The sequence below is a fragment of the Pseudopipra pipra genome, chromosome 6 (assembly GCF_036250125.1).
Source record: "Pseudopipra pipra isolate bDixPip1 chromosome 6, bDixPip1.hap1, whole genome shotgun sequence".
In the NCBI taxonomy this organism is placed as follows: Eukaryota; Metazoa; Chordata; class Aves; order Passeriformes; family Pipridae; genus Pseudopipra; species Pseudopipra pipra.
In genome coordinates, this window is record NC_087554.1 from 41,303,031 (window position 1) to 41,325,775 (window position 22,745).

The 22,745-nt window shown below is 53.0% G+C and overlaps 1 protein-coding gene across 2 annotated transcripts; it reads right to left on the minus strand.

Moving 5' to 3' along the window:
• Window positions 1–3,800: 3,800 nt before the first annotated feature.
• SYNDIG1L (synapse differentiation inducing 1 like) lies at window positions 3,801–21,296 on the minus strand. Of its 2 annotated transcripts, none has more exons than XM_064658732.1 (4): window positions 21,101–21,296; window positions 8,532–8,987; window positions 7,150–7,287; window positions 3,801–5,536 (listed from the first exon to the last, which is right to left on the minus strand). In XM_064658732.1, the coding sequence occupies exons 1-4, from the start codon at window positions 21,278–21,280 to the stop codon at window positions 5,378–5,380; spliced, it is 933 nt and encodes a 310-aa protein (XP_064514802.1). In that variant the 5' UTR covers window positions 21,281–21,296; the 3' UTR covers window positions 3,801–5,377. The 2 variants fall into 2 exon arrangements, with proteins under 2 accessions (XP_064514802.1, XP_064514801.1); XM_064658731.1 differs by lacking the exon at window positions 21,101–21,296 and adding an exon at window positions 20,204–20,916.
• Window positions 21,297–22,745: the final 1,449 nt, after the last annotated feature.

Here is a 22,745-nt window from a genome sequence, read left to right on the forward strand (position 1 = left end):
GTTACAGTTCGCAAGATAGCTCCTGTGCTTTGCTGGGAGCAGCGCACTTGTAGATGTATTCCCCAAATGTCCCTATGCCTGGACACCGCTTGGTCAAGGACTGGGGAGGGGGCTGTGCTAGGATAGACTTTGGCACCAAAAGGGACAGATGAGCAATGGAGGGTGATGCCAACACCCTCCAGTGTGTCACCCCTCCAGTGGCATCACAGCAAGCCCCATGGCTCCCCACTGGCCATGGGGACAGCATCTGCCTTATTCTCAGCAAGGTGTGCCCACCTAGAGCTCTGTTCCCTCTTGACACCACTTGTCCTCTTGCCCCGTGGGGACAGCTCAACCCCAGCAGTGTGTTCCTGCACCTGTGGCTACTGGAGGCTGTGGAAGAGTGAGCCGGTGCCTACATCTGCAGGGAGAGGAGAGGTAATGAGCCTCCTCATTTCCCAGCAGCTGATGCCTGAGTAATGGCTCTTAATTGGCTTCTCTCTGCAAAAATCCTCTCCTGCCAGCCCCAGGAGAGATGGCATTGCCACAGGCTGTGCCTCCCCATGCTCTCTCCACTGCAGGCTGTTTTGAGGAAGCAAAGAGGAAAGGATAAGCTAACTGAAGAGATGCACTGCTAAAGGATTTTTAATTTTTTGGGGACAGAAATAGAAGACGCCCTGTCTCACATAATTAGCTATTTCCTTACTGGGTTACTGTGAAGGGAAAACACTGACTATGCCATTCAGTGAGCCAAAGGACTTACTCTGCTTTTATTTCCCAGTGTCTCTTCTCACCAGCCTCTAGAGGACAGACGGGGGAGAACTGAGGCATTTCTGTCCCATCAGCATGGTTACAATCCCATCCCACTGATATGTGCTGCTCAGAGAGCAGGTGGTAGCTTTGCTACTGCAAGGAGCTTTGTCCTCCCAGGCAGTGAAGGTGCAGGAAGTGCAGCAGGAAGGATACCTCATGTCCAGCCCTTGTGGTTTCCACATAACCCACCTTGGGGCTGACCACAAAGAGAGCAGGTGAGGAGGCTGGGAGGACCAGTGAATCTCTTTGTCTGGGGACAGGGGCCCACAGGGGTCTTGTCTCCCCCACAAACTGCACAAACTCCCCTTCTCCTCCATTCTATCGCCTCATCCCTGAGGGAAGAGGAGCAAGATCCAGTAGGGTCCCATCCCAGCATCCCTTGTTAGCACTCCCCAGGCCCCATTTGTAGCCAGTGGCCCCATTCTGGCATGCCACAGCACTTGCCAAGGGGCGAGCAGTGTGAGCAGAGCTGGGGGAAGCAGGCGGCAGCTCAGATGCGTTGGTTGCTCAGATCTGCACTGAGGTGCTGGTGGTTTTTCCCTTGGTAGCTTTCTTGGCTGTATCCCAGGAGGCAAGATTCAATGGCCACCCCCACCCTTGGTACAGACTCCACCCTGTCGTTAGCTGTTTCTGAAGAGAAAGGCCCCCTGGCAAGTGCTCACCTTGACAGAAGAAGCCCAAGATGGAAGAGCGTGTTTTCCACTGCTGGCAAAAGAAACCAAATCCCAGTGCACTTCAGACACTGCTGTTCTGAACTCCTGGCTGAGTGAGGAGCATCTCCAAGGCAGGGGAGGAATGGAGGGCATGTTCAACCAACCCAGGGAGTGGGTCTGGCTTGGTCCCCAAGGTCTTGTCCTCACAGCAGGGAGGGCATCTGGGACACCTGGTCATGATACTTCTTGCAACCCAAAATCCAGTGTATGAGGCAAGAGAGGGGTGTTTGGGCACAGATTTGGGGAGATGGGGAGTGAATGAGCTTTCTGGTGACTTTCTGTGTCTGTTTCTTGGTGTCACTACCTTAGGACAATGGCTGGGAGTACTGGTAGGGGGACTGGGCCAGGACATGGTCATTTAGGGAGCAGTGGGCAGGAGAGCAATGGGACAGGGTTGCTGGGGCCAGGGTTGCAGGACCGCATCTGTGCTGGGGGTGCTGGACAGCACAGGGACAGGCACCCGCAGCCAGATGGTGGGGAACTCACCCACCACTCAGTTGCAAAGAGATATCCTAATTATGAAGAACACATTATTCATGAATAGAGGAGTTATTCTGATATGTCATGGGACTCTTCAGCACCTCATGATTATTTTTTAAAAAGGATATAGGGAAGGACAGCAGGTTGTGGTGTACATTCTTGTAAGATATCACTGTTTAATTGACCCTCCTCCACCTCCTTCTCAGAGAACCCCAAATCCTCCCTCATCAGCCACCAGAAATCTCACTTCCCCATCGCCCCTTTGCGCAGGCACAGATGGTCTCTGCACTTGCTGCCCTTTGCATCGCCTCCTAGAGCTGTGACCTGCCAGGCTCCCTTCTCCTTTCTGGGCTAGACATGTTTCCAGGCCAGGACTTGAAGCTATTCCTCCTTTGCCCCTACTACCCTCCTTTGCATTTCTGAGTATTCCCTCTGAGATCAGGACCATTACAGGGCTCTGCAGTAGGGCTGGGGGTGCCAGTTGGGAGAGGGACCCCTTTTCCGGGAGGACAGGAGGGAGGGGGTGAAGAGACACCTCTTCCACAGCCACTGGCATGGTTTAGTTTAACCTTTTTTTAAAGCTTAATCAAATTTCTGGAGCTTGTGTGTTCCTTTGCTGTGTCTTGTTGCCTTTTTTCCTCCTTCCCTTCTGCTCAGGTGGCTGCAGCAATGCTGTGAGTCTGTAATAAGTTATTCAGCAGCGATCTCCATGCTGGTCCTCAGATTTCAATTTCCACTTTTCCCTTCAGGCTGTTTCTGACTAATTTCTCCATTTGCATAATGCCCCCCTTACAGATGCTCTGGCACAGCCCCTTCTCCTCTTCCCCACCCCCAAGGTCATCAGAGATTCAGGCTATTAGTGGAAAATACTTTAATTCTGTTGGCCCTTTGGCCTGGTCCTTCCCCAGGCACCTCCAATTAAAAAAAGTCAAAGAAGCAATTTGGGGGGCAGGGGCACGGGCTGCCCATGGGGAGTGGGCTGGGGGCTGCTGACCCCACCCCCAACCATGGCAGCCCTGGAGGAATCCAGTTGGAAGAATTACAAATGCACAGGTAAATGCAATTTCTTACTGTAGATTTTGGTCTAGCAGCCCCAATGATTTCGTATGGACCAGAATTGGTAGGAAGCCTCCACCCCTGCCCCCCAGCTGGGAGTGCTTGAAGGGGATAGACAAGGAGGGCTTTAGCTGGGACAGCAATGAGCTGGGGCCTGCGGGGCTGGTCGCCCCGGCTGCATGGGTACCCACAGACATCCCCTCTCTGAAATAGTGCTCTTGTCTTGCTTGGTTATTTGGAGGGATGGACAGCCAGGATGGCTGAGCACATGCAGGACAGAGCAATGAAAACTGTCACTCAACTGCTGGGTGAGTCTGCCCCTTATCACTCCTCTCTAAGCCACCTCATCTCCTTTGGACACTCCAGCCCTTCCCTGCAAATTCTATCTCTGTCCACCATCAGAAGCAAGATCTGCTTGTTCCCTCCTATGTTTGTATTCTTTTGCCCCTCTTCAAGCACATTTTATTTTACGCTTCTGCTATACACACAGTAGCCAGAACACACACATTGCTCCAGTCTCTCTCTCCCTAATTCTCGTCCCTTCCACACAGGGAAAACAGCCTACACCACCATCCCGCTCTCAGTGTTAGTTGCTCACTGTGATCTACATTGAAATACATCTCCCTCCAAGTTGCCCAGACACTGGCTAGATTATAACTTCCTTTGGGAACAGCATAAGCACCTCCAGGTTTAAGTAAGCGTGGCACTCCTGCAAAGCTCACCTCTTTGCTAGCCAGCTCCACATTCTTATAAACAGACTTTTCTCCTGCTTTTTTTATTAGCTCTTCCATGTTATAAAACGTAATGGGAAGTTTCAGATCAGCTTCTGTACAGGTCTCTGATGCGCTTCTCTCTTTTATGGCTCAAGTACAACAGCAATTGCAGACATTAACATGCTTCTTTAGTATGAAATGTACATTTGAATGGCACCCAGCTGGAGGAACATGTTGTGCCTCTTGCAAAGCTGGCTGCAGCCTGCCCAGAAACCTTGGGAAGGGGGTGAGGGGTGCCCAGAGTTTGCCTGCAGTCCCCTGCACATGAGGGAAAGAGGCAACAGGGGAGCCATGGCCAGGGAGAGGAGGGATGGTCAAGGTGGATGCTGGGGAGTAGGGGGTGAGGCATAGCCTCTTAATGCCTTTTTGGGGCAGCCATTGCCTTCATACCCACCTCCGAAGTACTTAACATGTCTCTGACAATATACAAGTAAGCAAAAGGAAGATGTATGTGGGGATGCTGGGGATTTCCTTGTCAGCAGAGGCTTTAGGAAGGATGGAGATATCCCTCTCCAAGGCATGGGAAGGAGTGTGTTGGGGTCACCCCCCGTGTCTTGGGCTCCCTCCATGTCTCTTCCTTCTCTGGATCTCATCCCCTTGCAAACAGCACTCCCACCTCAGACTCTGCATGTGATGTCAGCCTTTTCTTTCCATCCTTCTTTGTGTGCAGGGCCCTGACCTAGTGCCAAGAGTAGAATCCTTCAGGCCCTCACCCCTCCCAGGTCACTTCTTGAGTAGAGATTTCAATTAGAAGTCTTTTTAGGGCCCAGCACTCTGAGATGGCAACTGTATGGGGGCTCAGACTTGGGATCATCATGACAGTCATTATTAACATGGAGAAAACATTGCTGTCTTTACCAGCCTGCACCAGGAACAGAAGAGATGTTGTGCAACCACCAGCCTGCCTTCCTCCTTGCTTCTGGGATGGGCCAGCAACTGGGATTTCTCCTGTGGATCAGGGATCTGATGTGTAGAGCAGAGGGATGTGTATAGCGTGCCCTTTGGTCTTGTTCATGCTCTGTCCTACTTCACTGCATCTGAGGAGCCAGGTGCCACCCCATGGTGCTGAAGTGAGAATGCTGTCCCCATCACAGGAGTCTGGAGACCCCACTAGGACTCGGGCCTCCTGGAAGAAACAGTGGTCATTCTCTGGCCCCATATCCCCTCTCCTCCCTGTGTGCCCTCTTCGTGGGCCAAGCTTGGGCACCAGCAATGGCTCTCCCATCTACAGGGCTGAGAAGGGAAGCTGTGGCCCCAGATGAGGGGTGGTGGCACCAGCCCAGCAGCAGCATGCACATCTTCCATCAGGCAAATGTGCTCCTCCTGGTCCCAGCAGCCAGACTGGTTCTCAATTCCCCGTTGTTGGATGGTGGCACACTACAGCCTTGGAGAGAACAGGGATTTACTGTTTCTCTGAAAGGAGAAAAAACCTGCATAGCGCATCCATGCCAGGGTCTGGCTGTGCAAGCAGCCTTTGCAGGCACTGGTGCTCTGTGCTCCACAGGAAAGCTCAATCCCAGGTACAGGCCCCAGCCAGGGACGGCAGTGACATGCAGGTGGCAGCTATACATGGCCCCCTTTTGAGAGGTAAGCAATCAGTGCTACCACCACCCCGATGTACACTCCTGTGCCGATGGTTATGGAGAGCGCGGCAAGGAAGAGAGCTCGACGGGAAGCTGAACTGGCCAGATGGAAATCTCCTTTGGAGACAGCCTTGCTGGTCTGGAAGGAGAAGAAATGCTTGTTGCTCACAGCTGTATCAACCTGGCCTTTTACTCACCATGCAATTGTTTCACTACTGAGTCAGTCTCCCTTCCCTGGTCACTGTCCCATGGCAACTGGGAACAGACAGCACGGTGTTTGCCAGTCAGGGAGGGCTCAGAACAGCAGTGCCACCTACACACATTTCCCTGTGGATTTTGCCTCCAAGGGAAGCGTGAGCTTCAGCTGCTTGTCTGAAAGCACCCATCTGGGCACTGAGCCAGAGCTGTGAGCGGGAGGCTGGACCCTCGTAAGAGCAGGCAAATGGTTGGTGCTTGGGGTGATTGCTGTGTGGCACCGACCAGATACCAGTATACCCTGTACAGATATGTACTGAGTACTGCCTAGTCTCAGGGAGTTGGCTCCAGACAGCGTGGTCCATTGGTCTGGCTCTGCTGCCACCTGGTTTTTTGTGTGTGGGGTTTTTGGTTGAAGCCTATTTGCTATAGAAGGGCTGATGGAGCCAGCAGTGGAGACAGATGTGAGTGTTGGTTCTCTGTGATGGCAACTTCCAGCTTCTCTAAGTGCTTGGGGCACATTCTAAGTGCTCTTAGTATTACCTACTACTTGTATTCAAGTTGCCACATGGAGATCACTGTGCACAGACATCGAATAAAGAGATGGTCCTTGCCTCAGTGAGTGAACAAAAGGCGTAGTTATAGCAAATGGAGCTAGATATAAATTGCCCCACGTACGTAATCACATGGAGAGTGCACTGTGCTATATTGCACCATGTGGAAAAATGTGAAATCAACTGCTCCTTGGGGTCCTAATCAATTAATGCTTCCCCTGCCTCTCACCATCTCTGTGCCAGGCACTCATATAATACACTTTTCCATTTCTGTTCCTATTCTCTCGATTTAACTTCTTAATACCTCCCCCCACCTATTCTTTGTACAGAAGCATCTGTGCAAATGTGGAGTAAATCCCCTAGCTCTGCATGCATTATTCTGGGTCAACACTAAGTAAGTGAGCCCAGGCTCTAGGCTAAGCCCTCAAGAAGGCAGCAGCTCCTCTGAGCTGGTGCAGCCAGAGGGCCACCTCCCTCTCCAGCCTCGCTCCCACAGCTTAGCCAATGTGCATCAGAAACAAGTACAAGAGAGGAGCTGTAGTGTGATATGGACACCAGGATCTCCTTTGTGTCCAATTTCCAGAGCAGCCTGGTTCCTATGGCATGAGCTGCCTCAATCTGGGTCATGGTGTAGAACCTCCGCTCTACTGGAGAGTGGGAGGACAGGTGGGAAAATGCCAGAGTGAGAAGCTGGGCAAAGGGCCAAGAGCAACTCCAGTTCCCTAAATAACACCCAGAAGACCCAAAGGAAAAGCCTGACCCCCAGTAACCCACACCAGAGCTGGAGAGCTTGCAACCCCGCAACATCTGTGGAGACATCCAGCATCACCCTTTGCCTCAACCCTCAGAGTTATGGCCGTGGCACAGAGATGAGCCTTAGATCCAGAAAGGTGCCGGCCACCTCCCGGTGTGGCTTGCAGGGCCCTCCAGGTGTGGCTGCTATGGCTTGCAGGGCCCTTGCTCCAGTGCTCAGCACACACAGGCAAGCAACAAGATCTCTTACCCCTTGGGAGAAGTAGAAAGCAGCAATCCCCAGGGGCCAGAAGCAACACAGCATGGAGAAAAGGGCCAAACCCAGGTGGTCCCTGGGGGGAAGCATCAGGAAATGATCCTCGCTTTCGCTGTCGCTGGAGGAGTCGCTCTGAAAAACAAGATGAATTCAGCACGTGCCCACCTCCCTGTGCCTCACTACTGGCTGCATCTCAGCCCCTCACCTCCCAGCTTCTGCTCTCTCCTGGCCCTATCACATATTTTCATATGATTCCCACCAGCAAATTCAAGAAGTAAATTTCAAAAATATTTTAGACTCTTCAGCGTGGTTTAATGAAGAACAACGTAGCTCAGCAAATTCAAAAGTGGAATGGATTCTTGGCTCCCTGCCAGAGCAAATGCTGAGCTCACTTGCTGGGGGTCTGGGATTTCCCTGCATTAGAGAGAGTCTTAAACTGAAATATCTTCAGCTTTGGCAGAACTGACTGTTTGTCAGCTTAAACAAAGTTAAACAAAGTGCCTTATCCCCATTAGAGAATAGGAGATCAATATCCTGCTAAACTAATTTAGGAAGTGAGGGAAAGCAGTTGAATTGGAGCTTCCATTGCAGGGGCAACATGCCCTCTCCCCCCAGTAAGTACATTGCTCAGTGGCTGCAGTCAACACTCCTGCCTTTGGGCACAACTTGGCCAGCCTCAGACCACCCTAGAAGTGATTTGTCTCAGTGGGGAAGGCATGCAGAGGTGGGGACACCTCTGATGCCATCTGAAAAGGCCACATCACCAACACCAAAAGCAGCAGAGCTGTGCTGGGTCATCAGACATCAGCTCCAGTAGGCTCCGGGGACCCACTTCCACCTCTCAAAGTCCTGGACAATGTTCCTAGCCTTGGCACCATTGCTCAAGCCATGGTGGGGCACAGCACAGCAATGAGGCTGCTTTGTTAGCTCTCATTCTTCCTTTGCAGGATTCATCTTGTCTTTATATATAAGCTTTTTCTCAGCTGCTGCCATCAGGCATATGAATTTTGCTGTTATGCAAGAACTGCTGCTTCTCCTCAGCTCAAGTGCCACAGCAGCAGCAGGCTGCCCTTGTCAAAGGGTCCCCATATCCCAAGGGTTCTGCAGAGACCCACCTCCCTTTTGCTCCCAGCAGCCTGTAGGCGGGCTGCTCTTAGGGAACCTGACCTCTTTCTGAGGTCAGCACTGAGGGAAAAGGAGCAGAAATGATAAGGAGAAAGAAGAAATACTGGGTGCACAGGGAGACTGATGAGGCAGGAGATGGTAGGGTGTGGGGGAAGCTCTGGGTAAAAATGGGAGAATAAATTACCGAGAATTTGAGCCCATGTTCTGAATTACCACAGGAGTTCACTGCCATCCCTCCTGGCAAAGCTCACCTCGTACTCCTGGAGCTCATCTTCCTCCACCTCATAGGACACAGTTTGGATGCGGATGTCACTCTCTACCAGGCAGGACCCTTGCGCCTCGTGCCTTTCAGGAGCTTCGGATGGAGCCTCTTTGCTTTCTGTAAAAGTGGTTTCACAGCTTTCTGTTTTGCTGTCCTTGGCCTTGAGAGTGGTCTCATCCTTCACAAGGATGAAACTGGGGCCGTACAAGGCTTCAACAGCCAGCTGCAGGGAACTGGCATCCAGCAGCTGGTGAGTCCTGGCACTGCCAGCGTTTTGGAAGATGTAGGAATACAGTTTCCCTTGGCAGTGATGACTGGAGTAGTCCTGGCTGTGATGCTGGTGGTAAGAATAGCTGCTGCGAAGGTGTTCGTTGGCCTTGGCCAAGAGTGGGTTTTGCAGCTCACGCACACTCTCCATGCTGTTGGTGGTAGGGGGGAAGAGATCCTGCAGGAGCAGAGGCGGTAGAAGGGAAGAGGCTGTTATTACAGCAAGGCAAGGGAGCAGAAAAGCCTCTCACCCATGCAGAGCCGATGTCGAGATGAGGCTAGTGGGAACAGAAAATATTGGCAATAATGGAGAAAACAAGAGTCCTCCACACCTCTGCACAGCTTGAATGCTATCTCAGCAAACAGAGCATCTCTTCGTCTCTCCCCTGCTGGTACTAAGATAAGGATGCAGCCCTGCAACAAGATGATCTGATTCAGGCTGGATTAAGATGAGGATTTGGTGTATCTATAATGCATCTTGGGTTGGCCACGTGCAGCCTGACAGGAAAGGACCTACTGCATCTTTTCTGATGGTTCATAATGTGTGCTGCCTAACAGACAGCACAGAAGTAGTTACGAGACTGACAGTCACTCAAGGGGCCTCCCTGACTTCCCAAAGCAGAGGGTTGCACAGTGAATTACAGCCCTCTGGAGATTACACATACACCTAATTGACTTGCAGGTAGATGGGAGGTTCTCTAGGGCTCCTCCAAGGTTGAGCTGCAGCTGGGGCAAGAGCAGTGAGCCACCAAGGGAAGACAGGGGGCTGCTGTGAGGACATGGAGGTGGTGTTTAGGCTTGGGTGGGAGTGTCAGATGCTCAGCCAGCCATGAGGATGAACGAAGAGATGTGAGATTAAAGGGGAGATCCCAGGGGGCTTGGTCCACTTTGAAATGATGACATTCTAAGTAAATGATCCATCACATCAAAGCAGCTCCACCCTTGGGTACCACAGCAGTGGTACAGCCTTGGCTCTGGGCCACCAGCTTCAGAAAATTCTGAGTCCAAACAGGATCCTCAGCTACAAATGTCAACATGGGTTTATTCCTTGGGGAAATTCACCTCCCTCTCCCTTCCTCCATTTCAGAGTGTCGAAACCTTGTGCTGCTTTTTTTTTTTGCCCATGAAAATTTCTGAGATTAAATATTTCCACCCCTTTTCTTCAGAGAAGCATTTGCTATTTTGGCTTCCCAACCCACCTTGGCACAAAGAAAACGTGCAGTGAAATATCAGTGTTCCCCAGGAGAGAGAAACAATTACTTTGTGCTCTTCAGTACCCGAGCCCTGCACTTTATGGTCTCTCTCTAGCACTTTCCCAGCTCCTAGAGACCATGCCACCTTATTGCCTTGCAACCCCAAATGTTCCTGTCCTTCTTAGAGATCTCAGTCACTGAGTCCTCTGCAGGATGCTGTGTAGCAGAGGCACACTTCCTCCTGCTATAGGATTCCCCAAGGTGCACTAGGCTTTCTGACAGACAGCACATCACCTTGGCTTTAAATCTGTCCTCAAGGAGGAAATAAAAGTAAAGAAGTTGGAGTTGAAGATCCCAGAGAGTGAAAAGCTCAAGTGGTCCCTTGGCCAAACTCTGCCATGCCATGCAGGTTTGGGGGCCATACATGGTTTTAAATGGACCTGTCCACGGGCTTTGTTCTGGCAGTGGTCATCACATTTTAGAAAGCTGTAATGGAAAATGGAGCTGTTCTGCTAAAACTGTGTGTTTTGGTGAATGCCCTCCACTTCTCCCTCCCCAAAACCATTCTCTGCCTTCTGCAGTCTCCCACCTTACTAATAAAGCCTGTAATGGCTTGTGCAGCAGATGGCTGTTAAGTGTTTTGAAAATATTTAAGAGAGATGCATATTTGTATCAAAGGTGGTTTTATTTCTACGCAGACCCAGAGAAGCTCAAAGCTTCATCCCCGTTTTCAGGCAAGGAAACCACAATCCTCTTCTTCGCCTACCTTAACATGCAAATTAGGTTTCTAATAAAATATCTTTCTTTTGAATAAAACAGTAAGAAGAGATCAATCACTGAGTGTTGTTTGAGAGCAGCAGCCCAAGCAGAAGAAGAAGCCCAGCACTAGTAAGAGAAAGTTGACAGTTTTGGTACAGCATCCATGCCTCATCTCAAGAAATGCTTCTGACAGCAGGCTAGGGTAGGGAGGAATGGGATCTTGCTGCGAGCTGCTGAAGGGAGCTGGCTCCAAATGTGCTGAGAAACACCAGCATATGGACTGCAGGCAGGCTGCTGGCCACCGGGCAGTGGGTGCTGCCTGTGTGGAAGTTGCTGTGCTTCTTGCTTTGGGTCTTCTGCAGCAGGTTAGAGAAAGGGGAGAGCTGTGTGGGAAAGCCACACGTTCACAGCAGCTAGTGCTGGGAAACAGCGCGTGGGGGAGAAAGAAGGGAAAGGAGCTGGGAGGAATTGGAAACCGAAAAGGCAGCTTGGGAGGTGCCAGAGAACCAGTGGAGGATGAGTGCACCCATGCAGCTGGACTGCTGCTGGACATGTACTCAGCTGACTTTGAGCTGGGAGACGGCTCACTGACCTGGGCTGTGGGGAAGAGGCAGGGAGGGTTTGCAGGTAGTGAACAACGCAGGGTGAACATTCCTTAGAAGAGCAATAGTGTGGGTAGGAAAAGAAACCACGGGAAAATACTGCTGAAGCATGGGGAAGTTTCTGTGAATGTGGGCTGGGCAGGGCTGAAGGCTTTGTCCCAGGGGAGGAGGGAGAGCCCAAACCTCTTTGATTCCTCAAACTGCCTTTTGAGGGCTGTCCTTAGAGCAGGGCCAGGATCTTAGAGCTGCTGCACAAAGCATGGACGGGGCAGGGCTACAGCTAAAGGGATTTAGTCCATGCTAGTCTTGTACCCTCTGGGATTCTAAAAGATTTACCTGTATTAAACTCTCTTTTCCTTGCTGCCTTCCACTCTTGGGAGCTGGGGCCGATCCTCTCCCTCGGAGCAGGATAGGGCAATAACAGAACTGCAAAGATGAGGGGAAAATACAGAAGATCTCACCATGCTTCTGATAAATAGGCAAAAGGACCACTAAGTGCACTCTGGTGCCCAGACCTGGCATTTGTCAGCAGTGGAGAGGGGACACTGAGGGCCAGCATCACAAATGCCTATAGCAGTGTGCTGTAGTGTGTCCCTGCTGGAAAGCAGCCAGGCTGAAACCTTCTTCTCCAATAGCTGATGTGAAGAGTCCCAGTGTCAGAGGGATTATAGTTCCATCCCACTCCTTAGTCACCAAGATTAGCACATTGCATAGAGACCGTGCACCAAATGATCTGGATTCGCAGGTATAGACTAGGGCCATCAGACCCCTAGAGATAACATTAGAGAGGGAGTGGCAGAGAGGGCAAGGACCAGCCCTGCATGCACACACACAGGGAATGAAAGAGCTACACCAGCCCTGCAGTTGTCCCCAAACCCCTTTTGGGTTATTTGGATCCTACAGTGAATTTAGCTGCACAGGGACTTAATAAAGTAAGCCTGGTAATAAAGTAAGCCTGGTAATAAAGACAGCTTGTTAATAACCGAGCTTGGGGAAAGGAAAGGAATGAAGTCAGCAGATGAAAGCAAGGAAGCCATAAAAGACAAAATTGGCAAAGAGTGGCCATTCTCTCACCTCATTATCAGCAACCCTGGATAGCGTGCATATCCATCAGCCACATGGGGCTTGTCTGGGCAGGACTGGCAGCAGGTAATGGTGGTGAGATGCTGCTAAGTGCACAGGGAGGGTGCACACATACAAGCATACATGCACAATGGGAGCCCAGGGGAGGGCACACCTGGGAAGAGGCAGACTTCAGTGCCCTTGTCAAACCAAACCATTGCTGCAGCTCTACTGACGACTGACAGCTGCGGGCTCCCTACTGAATTTCTCCCCCTCTGCATGGCTGCTCCTGTAAACAGCTGGCTGGGCAGGGACCTCCATGCTCCCCAGCCTGGTTGCAGTGGTCCCCAACAGAGTGAGAAATGCACAGCTGTGTTGTGTACTCAGCTTCTCAAGGCGAGTACTGGGTAAAAGGAGCCAAAATAAGGCATGAAAATAAAGAGGTAGCAAATATAGCATTATGTTTCACAGATCTCACCTCCACACCACATCCCCTGAGGCAGTTCTTAGAGGGACCCTTGGCACAGATGCCAGCTATGATAAACTCGTTAATGATGAATTAAGTAGCTGTTCCAGGAATCAATCATCATTTAATTGCCCTGTCAGGCAAACACTCTGCCTTGCTTCCTGGGCTCATTAGCAGGTTGCGGCTGAGATGCATGTCCCCAGACTCCTGAGTGAGGTTAGCCCACCCCGACCAATGGCTTTCCCCTTCAGGATAGCACCTGGGGAAGTTGGTGCTCTCGGGGAGTGGTGCCCTCCTGCACTGCCATGCCCTGGCTGATCTGAGGGCAGGGGACAATGTGAATGCCTGTTCCTGATACAGCTGATGTGACGCAGTATCACAGCCAGGTACAGCTGCCATATCCCTGGGACAGAGGGGGGCTTGCACCTGATGGAGCAGGAAAGCATATGAGATATGTCAAGCACCCTTCCCAGAGTCCAGGCCTTCCTAGAAGCTCTCAGGAGGTGCTTTTAGGGCTTCTAACCAGAGGCCCAAGTCCTGCCAGGAGACAGTACCTCTGCCTCTGGACATCCAAGCTTGCGATTCTGCTCAAGAGAAAACCAGCTTGCAAAGGCTGCTGAGAAGCAAAGGCAGAGCATTGCAAGGAGGGAAGTTGTCATTTTGGAAAGGTAATGGATGAAGGAGGATGAAGGAAAGGCATTGAAGGCTCATGGACATTGTGTCTGGCAGGGGCAGACCAAGTCCTCTCTCAGTCCCAGGAGCCCACACAGAAGCATGGATACCTGACATGTCCCAGCCCTGAGCCCCACAGGGTGAAACACAGCTCAACAGGAGAAGGAATTGCTTTCATCAGCCCTGCAGACATGATTGCAGAAAGCAGTTTTGTTCTGGCAACACTCAAGCCTGTCTCTATATTGCTGCTCCTGCCTTGGGTACAGCACTGGCGTGCAGTGAGGGACTGTTCATCCCTGGGGTATAACAAAGCCTTCACCAGTCCTGGGACAGGTTGTTGTGGCAGGAGCATCAGATGAGGTGGCCGGGGGGTTGCAAAGGGCAGAGGGGTTGTGTGAATGAGGTAGCTCTCAGTGTGGGACAGGAGAGGAGGGTGGTGGGACATGACAGGCCTCAATGAGGCTAGCAGAGGTGGTACACAGAGAAGCAAAAGAGCACATTAGGTATAGCACTGGGAGGGGAAATGGTGAGCAAGAAGCAAAGTGACATCTGCGCCAGGCAGAGAGCTGGACCCTGGCAACCAAGATGAAGAAGAAAAGGACTATGAAGCTGCTGGAGGGGAAAGAATTGGTGAGGACCAAGAGAGAAAGAAGAAGGTGACACAGAGCCTGTGGACATGGATTAGAGGAAGGATAGCTGACGCATTTGTGATGTGGAGCACCTGATTCACAACTTTGATGCAGCCCATTTGATAGAGCTGGAAAGGAGTGAATAAAATGCTTGTTTTGATCTCCTGACAGGTGGAAAGCCAGTGCCTCGGCAATGGGCTCCTAGCTCCAACAGAGACTAAATTGCTCTGAGGATTGGGATGCGATAGGCTGCTTTTCAAGGTTCACAAGTCAAATTGGGCAATTTCCAGGTGGAAATCGAGTCTTTATTGTCCCTGATAAAAACGTTTCTCTGCAGCAGCGTTCCGACCCAGCTGTGCTCAGAGCTAAGGCGTTGCTCCTAATGGTAAGAAACAGCAAATCCATCCCCGGGGCTAGCAGGTGAGAGCCGGGCTGCTTCTGAAGGAGCCGCGCCAGGGGTTCGGAGGGCTGGGGCTCCCCCACTGCCCTGTCTCCAGCTCCAGCAAGTTGGACATGCTGCCCGTGAACATCCCATCAACAGGGGAGCAGTGGGAACTCCATCGTCTCCAAACAACCGCAGCATTCAAGCCTCACACCGGGAATGCCTGCACACAAGCTGCTCCTGGCTGCCGTGTCCCCCATCCCCGGCCGGGCCCCCGCCGCTCCGCCGCTCCCCCGCTCCGGCCGCGGCCGGCGCTCGCCAGGCGGCCGCCAGGTGTCCCCGGCGCTCCGCGCACCGCCGGCCCCGCACCGCCCGCACCGCCCCGGGCCGCGGCCGTCCCGACCCGCCCGCCGCCCCCAGCGCCCACAGCGCCGCGAGGGACGGCCCTGCGGGCACAGCCTGGGCCCGGCGCCTCTGCGTCCGAACCGCGGGGGGCGGCTGCGGCCCCACAACACCGCGTGGCCGGCGATGGCCTTTACAGTGGGAGCACAGCGCCGGCCCGGGGTCGGAGCTCGCTGGCCTGGGTGCGGCCGGGAGCCGTACCCCGCTGGAATGCACCCCTCCGGGATGCACCTCGCCTTGCCCCTCAGGAAAGGGAGATCGGGGAAGGGCACATCGAGCTGTCGAGAGGGGGAGGCGGCATCGATGGTAATGGAAATAAAGCACATGGTGGTGTGGGTGGCTAGGTGTATAATTAGCAGGTTTGGTCTCTCTCGGCATCCTTTTTTTTAGCTGGAGACACAAACAAGTAAATAAGGTGGCTGTCAGAAGTTTCCGCAGGCTGTCCTGGGTGTGTAAGATCAAAGAGGAGGGGGGGCAGCGCAGCCGGGCTGCTCCTGGGGGCTGCCCCGGAGCTGGAGAGCAGTGGGGTGGCCATGGGGTGCCCAGTTGAGGCAAAGCAGAGAGAGTGACCTGGCCAGCAGTGTTGTACTGTGGAAATGGACCAGGGCAGGATCAGGGATGGACAAGTTATGGAGGTGCCAACAGCCACACTGGGCTAGTCCTCTCAGCCTCAGGGCACTCCTGCTGGCTCTGCACCTAAACAACTTGCAGCCCTGCAGTGCCCTGAACAAGCCCCAATGAGGGGCTTTAAAGGTGCCAAACAAAACTGATGGATAGCTCTCACCAGGGGCTTTTTCACTTTTCTGTTTGGGGACCCAGCAGGGTTGCCAGGAGGCAGTGGAGGTTGGGGTGATGACTTCTGGATGTAGAAGCTGGTGGGACTGTCACTCAGCATCTCCAGGCTTTGAGGCATCAGCCATGGGAGGCTGTTGGGCTCTGATGGCTCATGTCAGCCAGACAGCACCAGCCTGGGGCCAGGGGAGAGTGAATTCCCCTGCCTGATACAGCATCTAAATCACTGTCCTGGAGAAACATGAGCTCAGACTGGGTCTGGGCTTCAACCTCCTCTTCCTCAGCTCAGGACCACCCTAAGGAAGTACCCCAGGGCTGCTGTCTGGAGAGAGGGGCATTGGCACCCTCAGTGTAAAAAGCCTACTTAGAAACATCCATGCATGTAGAGCTACTGAGAGCCAAACTAACTGACACCTGGGCTGCAATGCTTCCAGCATAGAGGCAACCCCATCCCTCACCTAAGAGCAGGCTCCCTGCTTGGGGTGCCCAAAGGGACACCAAGCATCCCACTGGAGTGCTCACAGAGGTCCCTCGAGATGTGTTTATTACCAGGACATTCTCTCTGCTGCTGAAAGACGCACAGAAGCTCTTGCTGACGGATAGTAATTTTGCTCGTGGCTGATTTTCCTGTGCTAATTCACATTCACATCACCTCAATTTCACATCAGGTTTTCTCCATCACTATTTATATCCAGTATTGAACTGAACACAGTGGTTATCCTAAATGGTTCCATGCTCTTCTCCCATGAGGCATTTTCACCCATACCCTTTGCTGCAGTCCCATCATCTCCACTTCAAGGCTCTTCTTCTGCCTGTCAAGTCCTGCAGGGCATTTATGGCTGCTGCTACCATGGGACCCTGCATCCATCCTCCCCACTGCTTCATTCCCACAGACCACTTTGAAAGCAGTGATACTCTGCTCTGGCGCAGACCTGTGCCGCGTGCTCCTCTCCAGGACCATCCCTGCTCCCCTCAGCTCTCCAGCCCAGCCTGCCCCAGGGCCATGCCTGGGGTCTGCACTCCAGGGATGCTCTCCTTGCCATGTCCTGTCACCCAGCACAGAAGTGGTCAGGCAGATAGGACCTGGCTTTCTTCCAGGTGAGAGACCTGCACCATCTGAGACCAAAATGGGGACAGGGATGTAGCGCTTGGTTGGCAAAAGGTGTCGGGGGGGGGGGGGGGGGGACGACACAGAGATGTCCTCCCCTTCACAGCTGCAGCTTGCTGATAGAGCGGCTTAGCTGCAGCACCAAACTTCATCCTCACATCTTCTTGAAAATCCCCCTCCTGTCAATCGAAGCTGGCAATGCAAAACGTCTGTTAAGGACTGCTCATTTGTCTCTGTTTAAAACATACCCATACTCAAATGATTCATTATCACCCTGAGGGCTAGCACATGCCGGCAGCCTCCTTTCCCCACTGCCCTGTTTGTTTTATCCACGTCTGCCTGCCTTAAACTCAGGGCTATTTCCACCTTGCTTACTGCATTCTGATTCTCCAGGGGATTCACAAGGCTCCTCTGTAGTTCAGATGTTTAATTCATTTGCCAATGATCTGCTCTCTCTTTAAAAATGAACTTATGCTGTGGAGATGACACCTTTGCAGCTTATTTTTCAAACCCTAAGTTTCCAAACACAGTGTGTATTTATCAGCAGTAAGCTGATCTCCTGGTCCAGAAAATAAGTGAATTGCTGTCTTCCCATCTGGCCAACATCTGCAGACTCAGACAAACTTCTGAGGAGTTAAATTATTACTCAGGTCAAAAGGTGCAATCCAAACCAAATGTTTAGAGCCTCTTTCATATTTGTTATTACCAAAGAATACTCAAGTGAAGATGTGCCCTTTGTGTTTGAGGAGGGGCAGTTCACACTGATTTATTCGGTTGTCAGGAATATGGTGAGAGGAAAGGCCGCAGCTGCCCTCAGCCATCCCACAACCCTTGTTCATCCTGCAGTACCAGAGCCCAGAATCATGCAGGGCTAAATTTTCTTCTATATAGTGTGGAAAGAGATGTTGCAAAACAATGTCACATCTCCTTTTCCATAACATTGTTAAGTTGCCTTGCTGAGGGGACCTCTGAGCTACTCCAATAGCTGTATAGATGCTTTCCCTTTCTTCCTGGCCCATTTCTCTTCCCAGCCCATGTCACCACCTCCCTGGGACAGGACTCAGGCTGCTGCTTGCACCCATACAGAGTCATAGTGTGAAAGAGGCAGCTCTGCTCTGGGTGAGCTGCATTGTTGGTCTTACGTGGGCTAAGTGAGGGCAACCTGATCATGGTGTTTCCCTCCCAGCACGTCCCTGCTGTGTGGGGACAAGCCCCAGCAACACCCTCTCGCCCTCCTCTGGAGGTTCTGGAGAGATGGAAGGATTTGCAGAGAAATCTCTGCCCAGCTTAAGGCAGCACCAGTGTGGCTATTGCATGTGGCATAAAATCTCCAAGTTGGTGCACATGTGCCTTGGGCCAATCTTTCATACCAACTGTTGAGTTTCCAGTCATATAGTCTGGAGACAACTCCAGTTTTCAAAAGATACCTGCAGTGTTTCACTCCGAAAGGAAGCTGGTTTAAGTCATGCACCACGAAAACACTGTGGATCATTGTAGCCTTCCCTTCCAGGCTGAGCAAAGCATTTGGTGTGCTTTGCTGCCTTTTTCACTTGTCAGAGAAATAGCAACAGAAAGACAATTTGGAGGAAACCTATAATGAATGTTTTTTCCCCTCTCTAATGATGTGGCTTGGCCCTTCACTCAGAAAAGTCAATCATTTGCCCATCCCTAATCTTACAAATAGAGAAATACTGGCTGAAGACCTTGCCTGAAATTACTGCCCTGAAAGCAGCAGTAGAGCTGCAGCTCCTGTGAGTGTTACCTGCCAGCCCTGGGCTCAGGTACAGGGCTTTAGAAATTAGGCAGAAAAAAGGAGGACAGGAAGGGCAGATCTTCGGGATACTTGCTGAAGATGCTCTGGGGAAGGTGTGAATACATCACAACACATGCAGAGGGGCTGTGAAGGAGGCAGACAAACCAAAAGGGCCAGAAGTGCCCATGCCCATGCCAGGGGCCCACACACTGCTCTGCCACAAGCTCCTGGGCCAGGCAGGATTGGCCCCTTCGAGGCTTGCTCCAGGGAGCTTGTAGGTGGCAGAGGGGCATTTTAATTGGCACATTTTTGCTGAGAGCTTGGTCACCTCTCTGCAAGTGATGGTGCTATCTGCAGACTGGGCTGAGGGCAGGGAGGGGTTAGGTATCATGCAAAAGCAGGGATCTGCTGTACAAATTCACCATGCTCGAACTGCAGCAAATTACTCATTCTTTAATAATGGTGTTTATTACCTGTCTCTGATGGTGGTTCAGGGAGACAAAGTGAAGTGGATTCAGCTCCCCAAAGCTTTAGCTCTGCCAGCCATTTTTATGACATAAGAAACTTTTGCCAGAGAAATGCAGTCACTGCATTTTGGCTTGGGTAATTCCTTCTCCTGACAGCCTACAAAGTAACCAGCAACTATCCCCCAGAGACAAAAGCTTTTTTTTTGCTTGTACCTGGCAGGCAGGCTCAGACCCCACTCCTCTGGTTATCCCTGGTATTTATATAGTGCTACTTTCCTCCTGGGAAAAAGGTTTTTACTGGTGGCAGATCCCAAGCTCATGAAAAGGGAATTTATCTTTTTCAGAAGAAAAGCAAGCAGCCCAGTAAAGTGGGTTTGGGGAGAGCAGCATGGCTTTTGTGAAACCCGCAGCAGCTTTAGAGAAGGAATTATAAACAGGCACTGGGTAGAGACAGAAAGTGCTTCTCATTGAAACTCCTGAAGGAGTGGCTTTTCCCCACAGATACAAGCTGGGAGGTCATCCGCAGGGCTACAGGGAGATGGTGCTGCTCAGGGGAGCAGCAGGGTCATTTCATTGGCGTAAGTCATGGCACCGGCAATAGCCCTCTCCACCAAAGTCCCTGGACTGTTTCTTTTCCCGGCTGCATCCCAGGGATGGCCAGCAGTGGGGTGGCTCCCGCCAGCTCCTGAGGCTTCTCATCAGAAGGAAAACAACCCCCAAACTTCAACCGGCGGCTGAGCTGCCGCCCGGGGACAGAGTCCCGATGGCTGGCTGGATCCACGGTGCCATTGCAGTTGCCCTGACATATCTGGCCTCCAAAACTTTGGCCGAAATCCTTACATTTTGCCCACCGCAGAGCCTCTGACCAGGTAATTTGTCCTGGTTTTTCCAGGTTACAGCCTTTCATCTTTACACCCCAACATATTTTCCGACCTTCTTGGGGCCAACTCGAGCCCGGCGCGGGGCTGCCTTTCCGTGGGGACGTGCTGCCATCGCACTGGAGCAGCCTGGGGCCGCTGGGGACGAGCTCCCGGACCCCCTGGGAATGCCGACCGCCCGGGTGTCAGCGGGGGTGCCCCGACACGAGCGCTGTGCGCGGGTCCTTACCTGCGTGTCGAGGAAGGGCTCACCCGCCAAGTTGGAGCACGGGCGGCAGAAGTGGAGCGGCGGCGGCTGGCATCACGGCGGCCGGCAGCGGCTCGGCGGCCCCGCCGCGGCCTGTGGCCGGGTGGGCGCCCGGCGGCCCTGCGGCGGCCCGGCCGCGGCCGGGGGTGCGGCGGGAGCGGCGGAGCCCCGGCCAGTGCCGGGGTGCGGCAGCGCGGAGGCACCGAGCGGGTGCCGGCGGCGAGCGGCGCCGCGCTCGGGCTGCGGCCGGACCGCGCTTCCCCTCCGCGCCCGCAGAGCCGCGCTCGACCGCTGGTGCGATCGGCGGCTCGAGGGCTGGCTACCTGGAGCCGTGCCGCTGCTCCCGACGTGACTGCTTCTCCTGCTGCTTCATGTGGCACGGCAGAAACTCTCTGCTTTCTCTTATGCTCGCTGCATTTCCCAGGGCACAGCCCTTCCCACTCCCCCAGCAAGGGAAAGACCCAGTGCCAGCGAGCAGAGTTTAAAGGAAAAGGATAAAGGAGGTTTCTCGCTGCCCGAGCCGGCGCTGAGGGGTCAGGCAGCCCGACCTGGGGGCTGCACCCCAGGGACAGCCAGCTCGTTTGCTGGCTCAGACAGGTATTTTTCTGCCCTGATCCTTAAGGACGAGGGTGAAGGGTTGATTTGCCTCACGTACATCTGGGCATCGCTCCAGTGAGTGGAGTTAATCCGGATTTGCACCAGCACAGCAAGAGTCAACACCCCATTCTTCCGGTGCTCGCTCCCCCCCCCCCCCCCCCGCCCAGGTTATGTCCCGGGTAACCCGTGCTGCTTCCTCACCATCCGGCCGCTCCCTCAGCCCTGCACTGATGCCCTGCTATTCCTAAACTCCTTAGGTGCCCCCCCAGCGGCTCCCCCTACCTCAGGAGTACCCAGCACCGAAACGATTGTTCGCAGATACACACGCAGCTGAAGCCTGGTCCAGCCAAGGGCGACCTGCTTAAGGGTGGGCAGAGAGCTGCCTGCCTTCACCCATCCCCGGTGCTGCTTTGCCAGGAGCAGACCATGACCACCAGACCCAGAGCCACCCATGTCCACCATCCATATTACCCAACAGTCACCCTTTGCAGCCCACACTGGGGCTCCCTTGGGACCACACTGTGGCTTCTCAGCACAGTGTGCCTTTCTGAAGGTCCAGGCTTGTTTCTAACACCTCCCAACTTCTTCCAGGTGCTGAACTGACAGCTGATGGACTATGTACCAGGGCAGTTGGGTCTCAAGGTCCCATTCCCAGAGGAGCTGGAGGCTCTGGCTAGGGAAGGCTAGGGCAGCCTTCCTTGTGCTTCAGTTCTCAGATAGCTGCACATCTTTCCAGTAGCAGCACAGATCCTTCTGCAGAGCTTAAGGGGCTGGATTACCTGGGCTAATGACATTACTGAAATGCCTGTGTTCCTCAGAGAAGCAGTGACAGGTGGCCAACTTTCCCTCCCTGAGGGCAATCTGTGTCCCACATCCCCCAACAGGCCTGGGAAGGATTTGAGCCCAGAATGCCAGCCCCAGGCTGGGGGCCTCAGCAGGGAAGCTGTCTTCCAGCATATCAGCCAGACCACAGAGCTGCTGCTATGAACAGAGCAATCCTCAGGGAAAACATGTCCCTGTTGGCCAGACACAGCCAACAGAGTTTGGGGGGAGTCTAAGAAGGGAATAGTCTGCCCCCATGTCCCTAGGCAGTGGGACAGACAGGAAAGGGCTTGGGATGCAGCAAAGGAGGTTTGGCAACTCTACCCATCTGAGATCTGTCAGTCCATATCATATGCATACTTTGGAAGCGGCCTCAGCATGTGACTTGGGACAGAGGGACAGAGCAGATGACTAGTAGTGGTTCCTCCAGCTCTGATGACTCCAACTTAGCCAAAGTCCCAGTGAGTGTGAAGCAAATTCCTGACCATGCACAACTCAGGATGTTGTGTGGATGTGGGGGGGAGCTGCAGCCCTGTAAGGAAACAGAGGAGGCAGTGGGACTTGCTGTTGCATGGGTGGGAAAAAAGAGGTTTGGTGGCAACCACCTTCCCCTAGTGAAAGTCCCCATAAGGGTCCTGCTCACATCCCTGGGAGCTCATGGGAACGTGGTCACCACTGGCTGCTTGCTTCCCGGTCTGTTTTTTGCCTCAGTTATGAGATCCCATAAAGCCCTGTCCAGCCAACATGTGGTAGTTAAAGGCAAACAGAGAGGCCATATTCCACATGGACAGCCTCTTGGAGGGGCTGTTGAGGTGAAGGGAAGCAAGACATGGGCTCAAAACCCTTCTCTCTGTGTCATGGGGGAGCCTGAAAGAAAAACTCAGTTGCTGGATGAAGCATCTTCATACATGGCTTGCCAAGGTCCAGAGAGCTGCCTTAGGTTTACCCCAGGCCAAGGTGCCAAGCAGAAGGCAAGCAGGCAAGCAGGGAGAATAGCTCACAGAGGCAGCACTGGTGACCACCAGCTGTGGTCATCTCCACCACAGCTGCCCCTGCACAGTCCTGGCCAGCTCCTGTCAGCCTGGGGCAGCTGTTCCATCCTTCG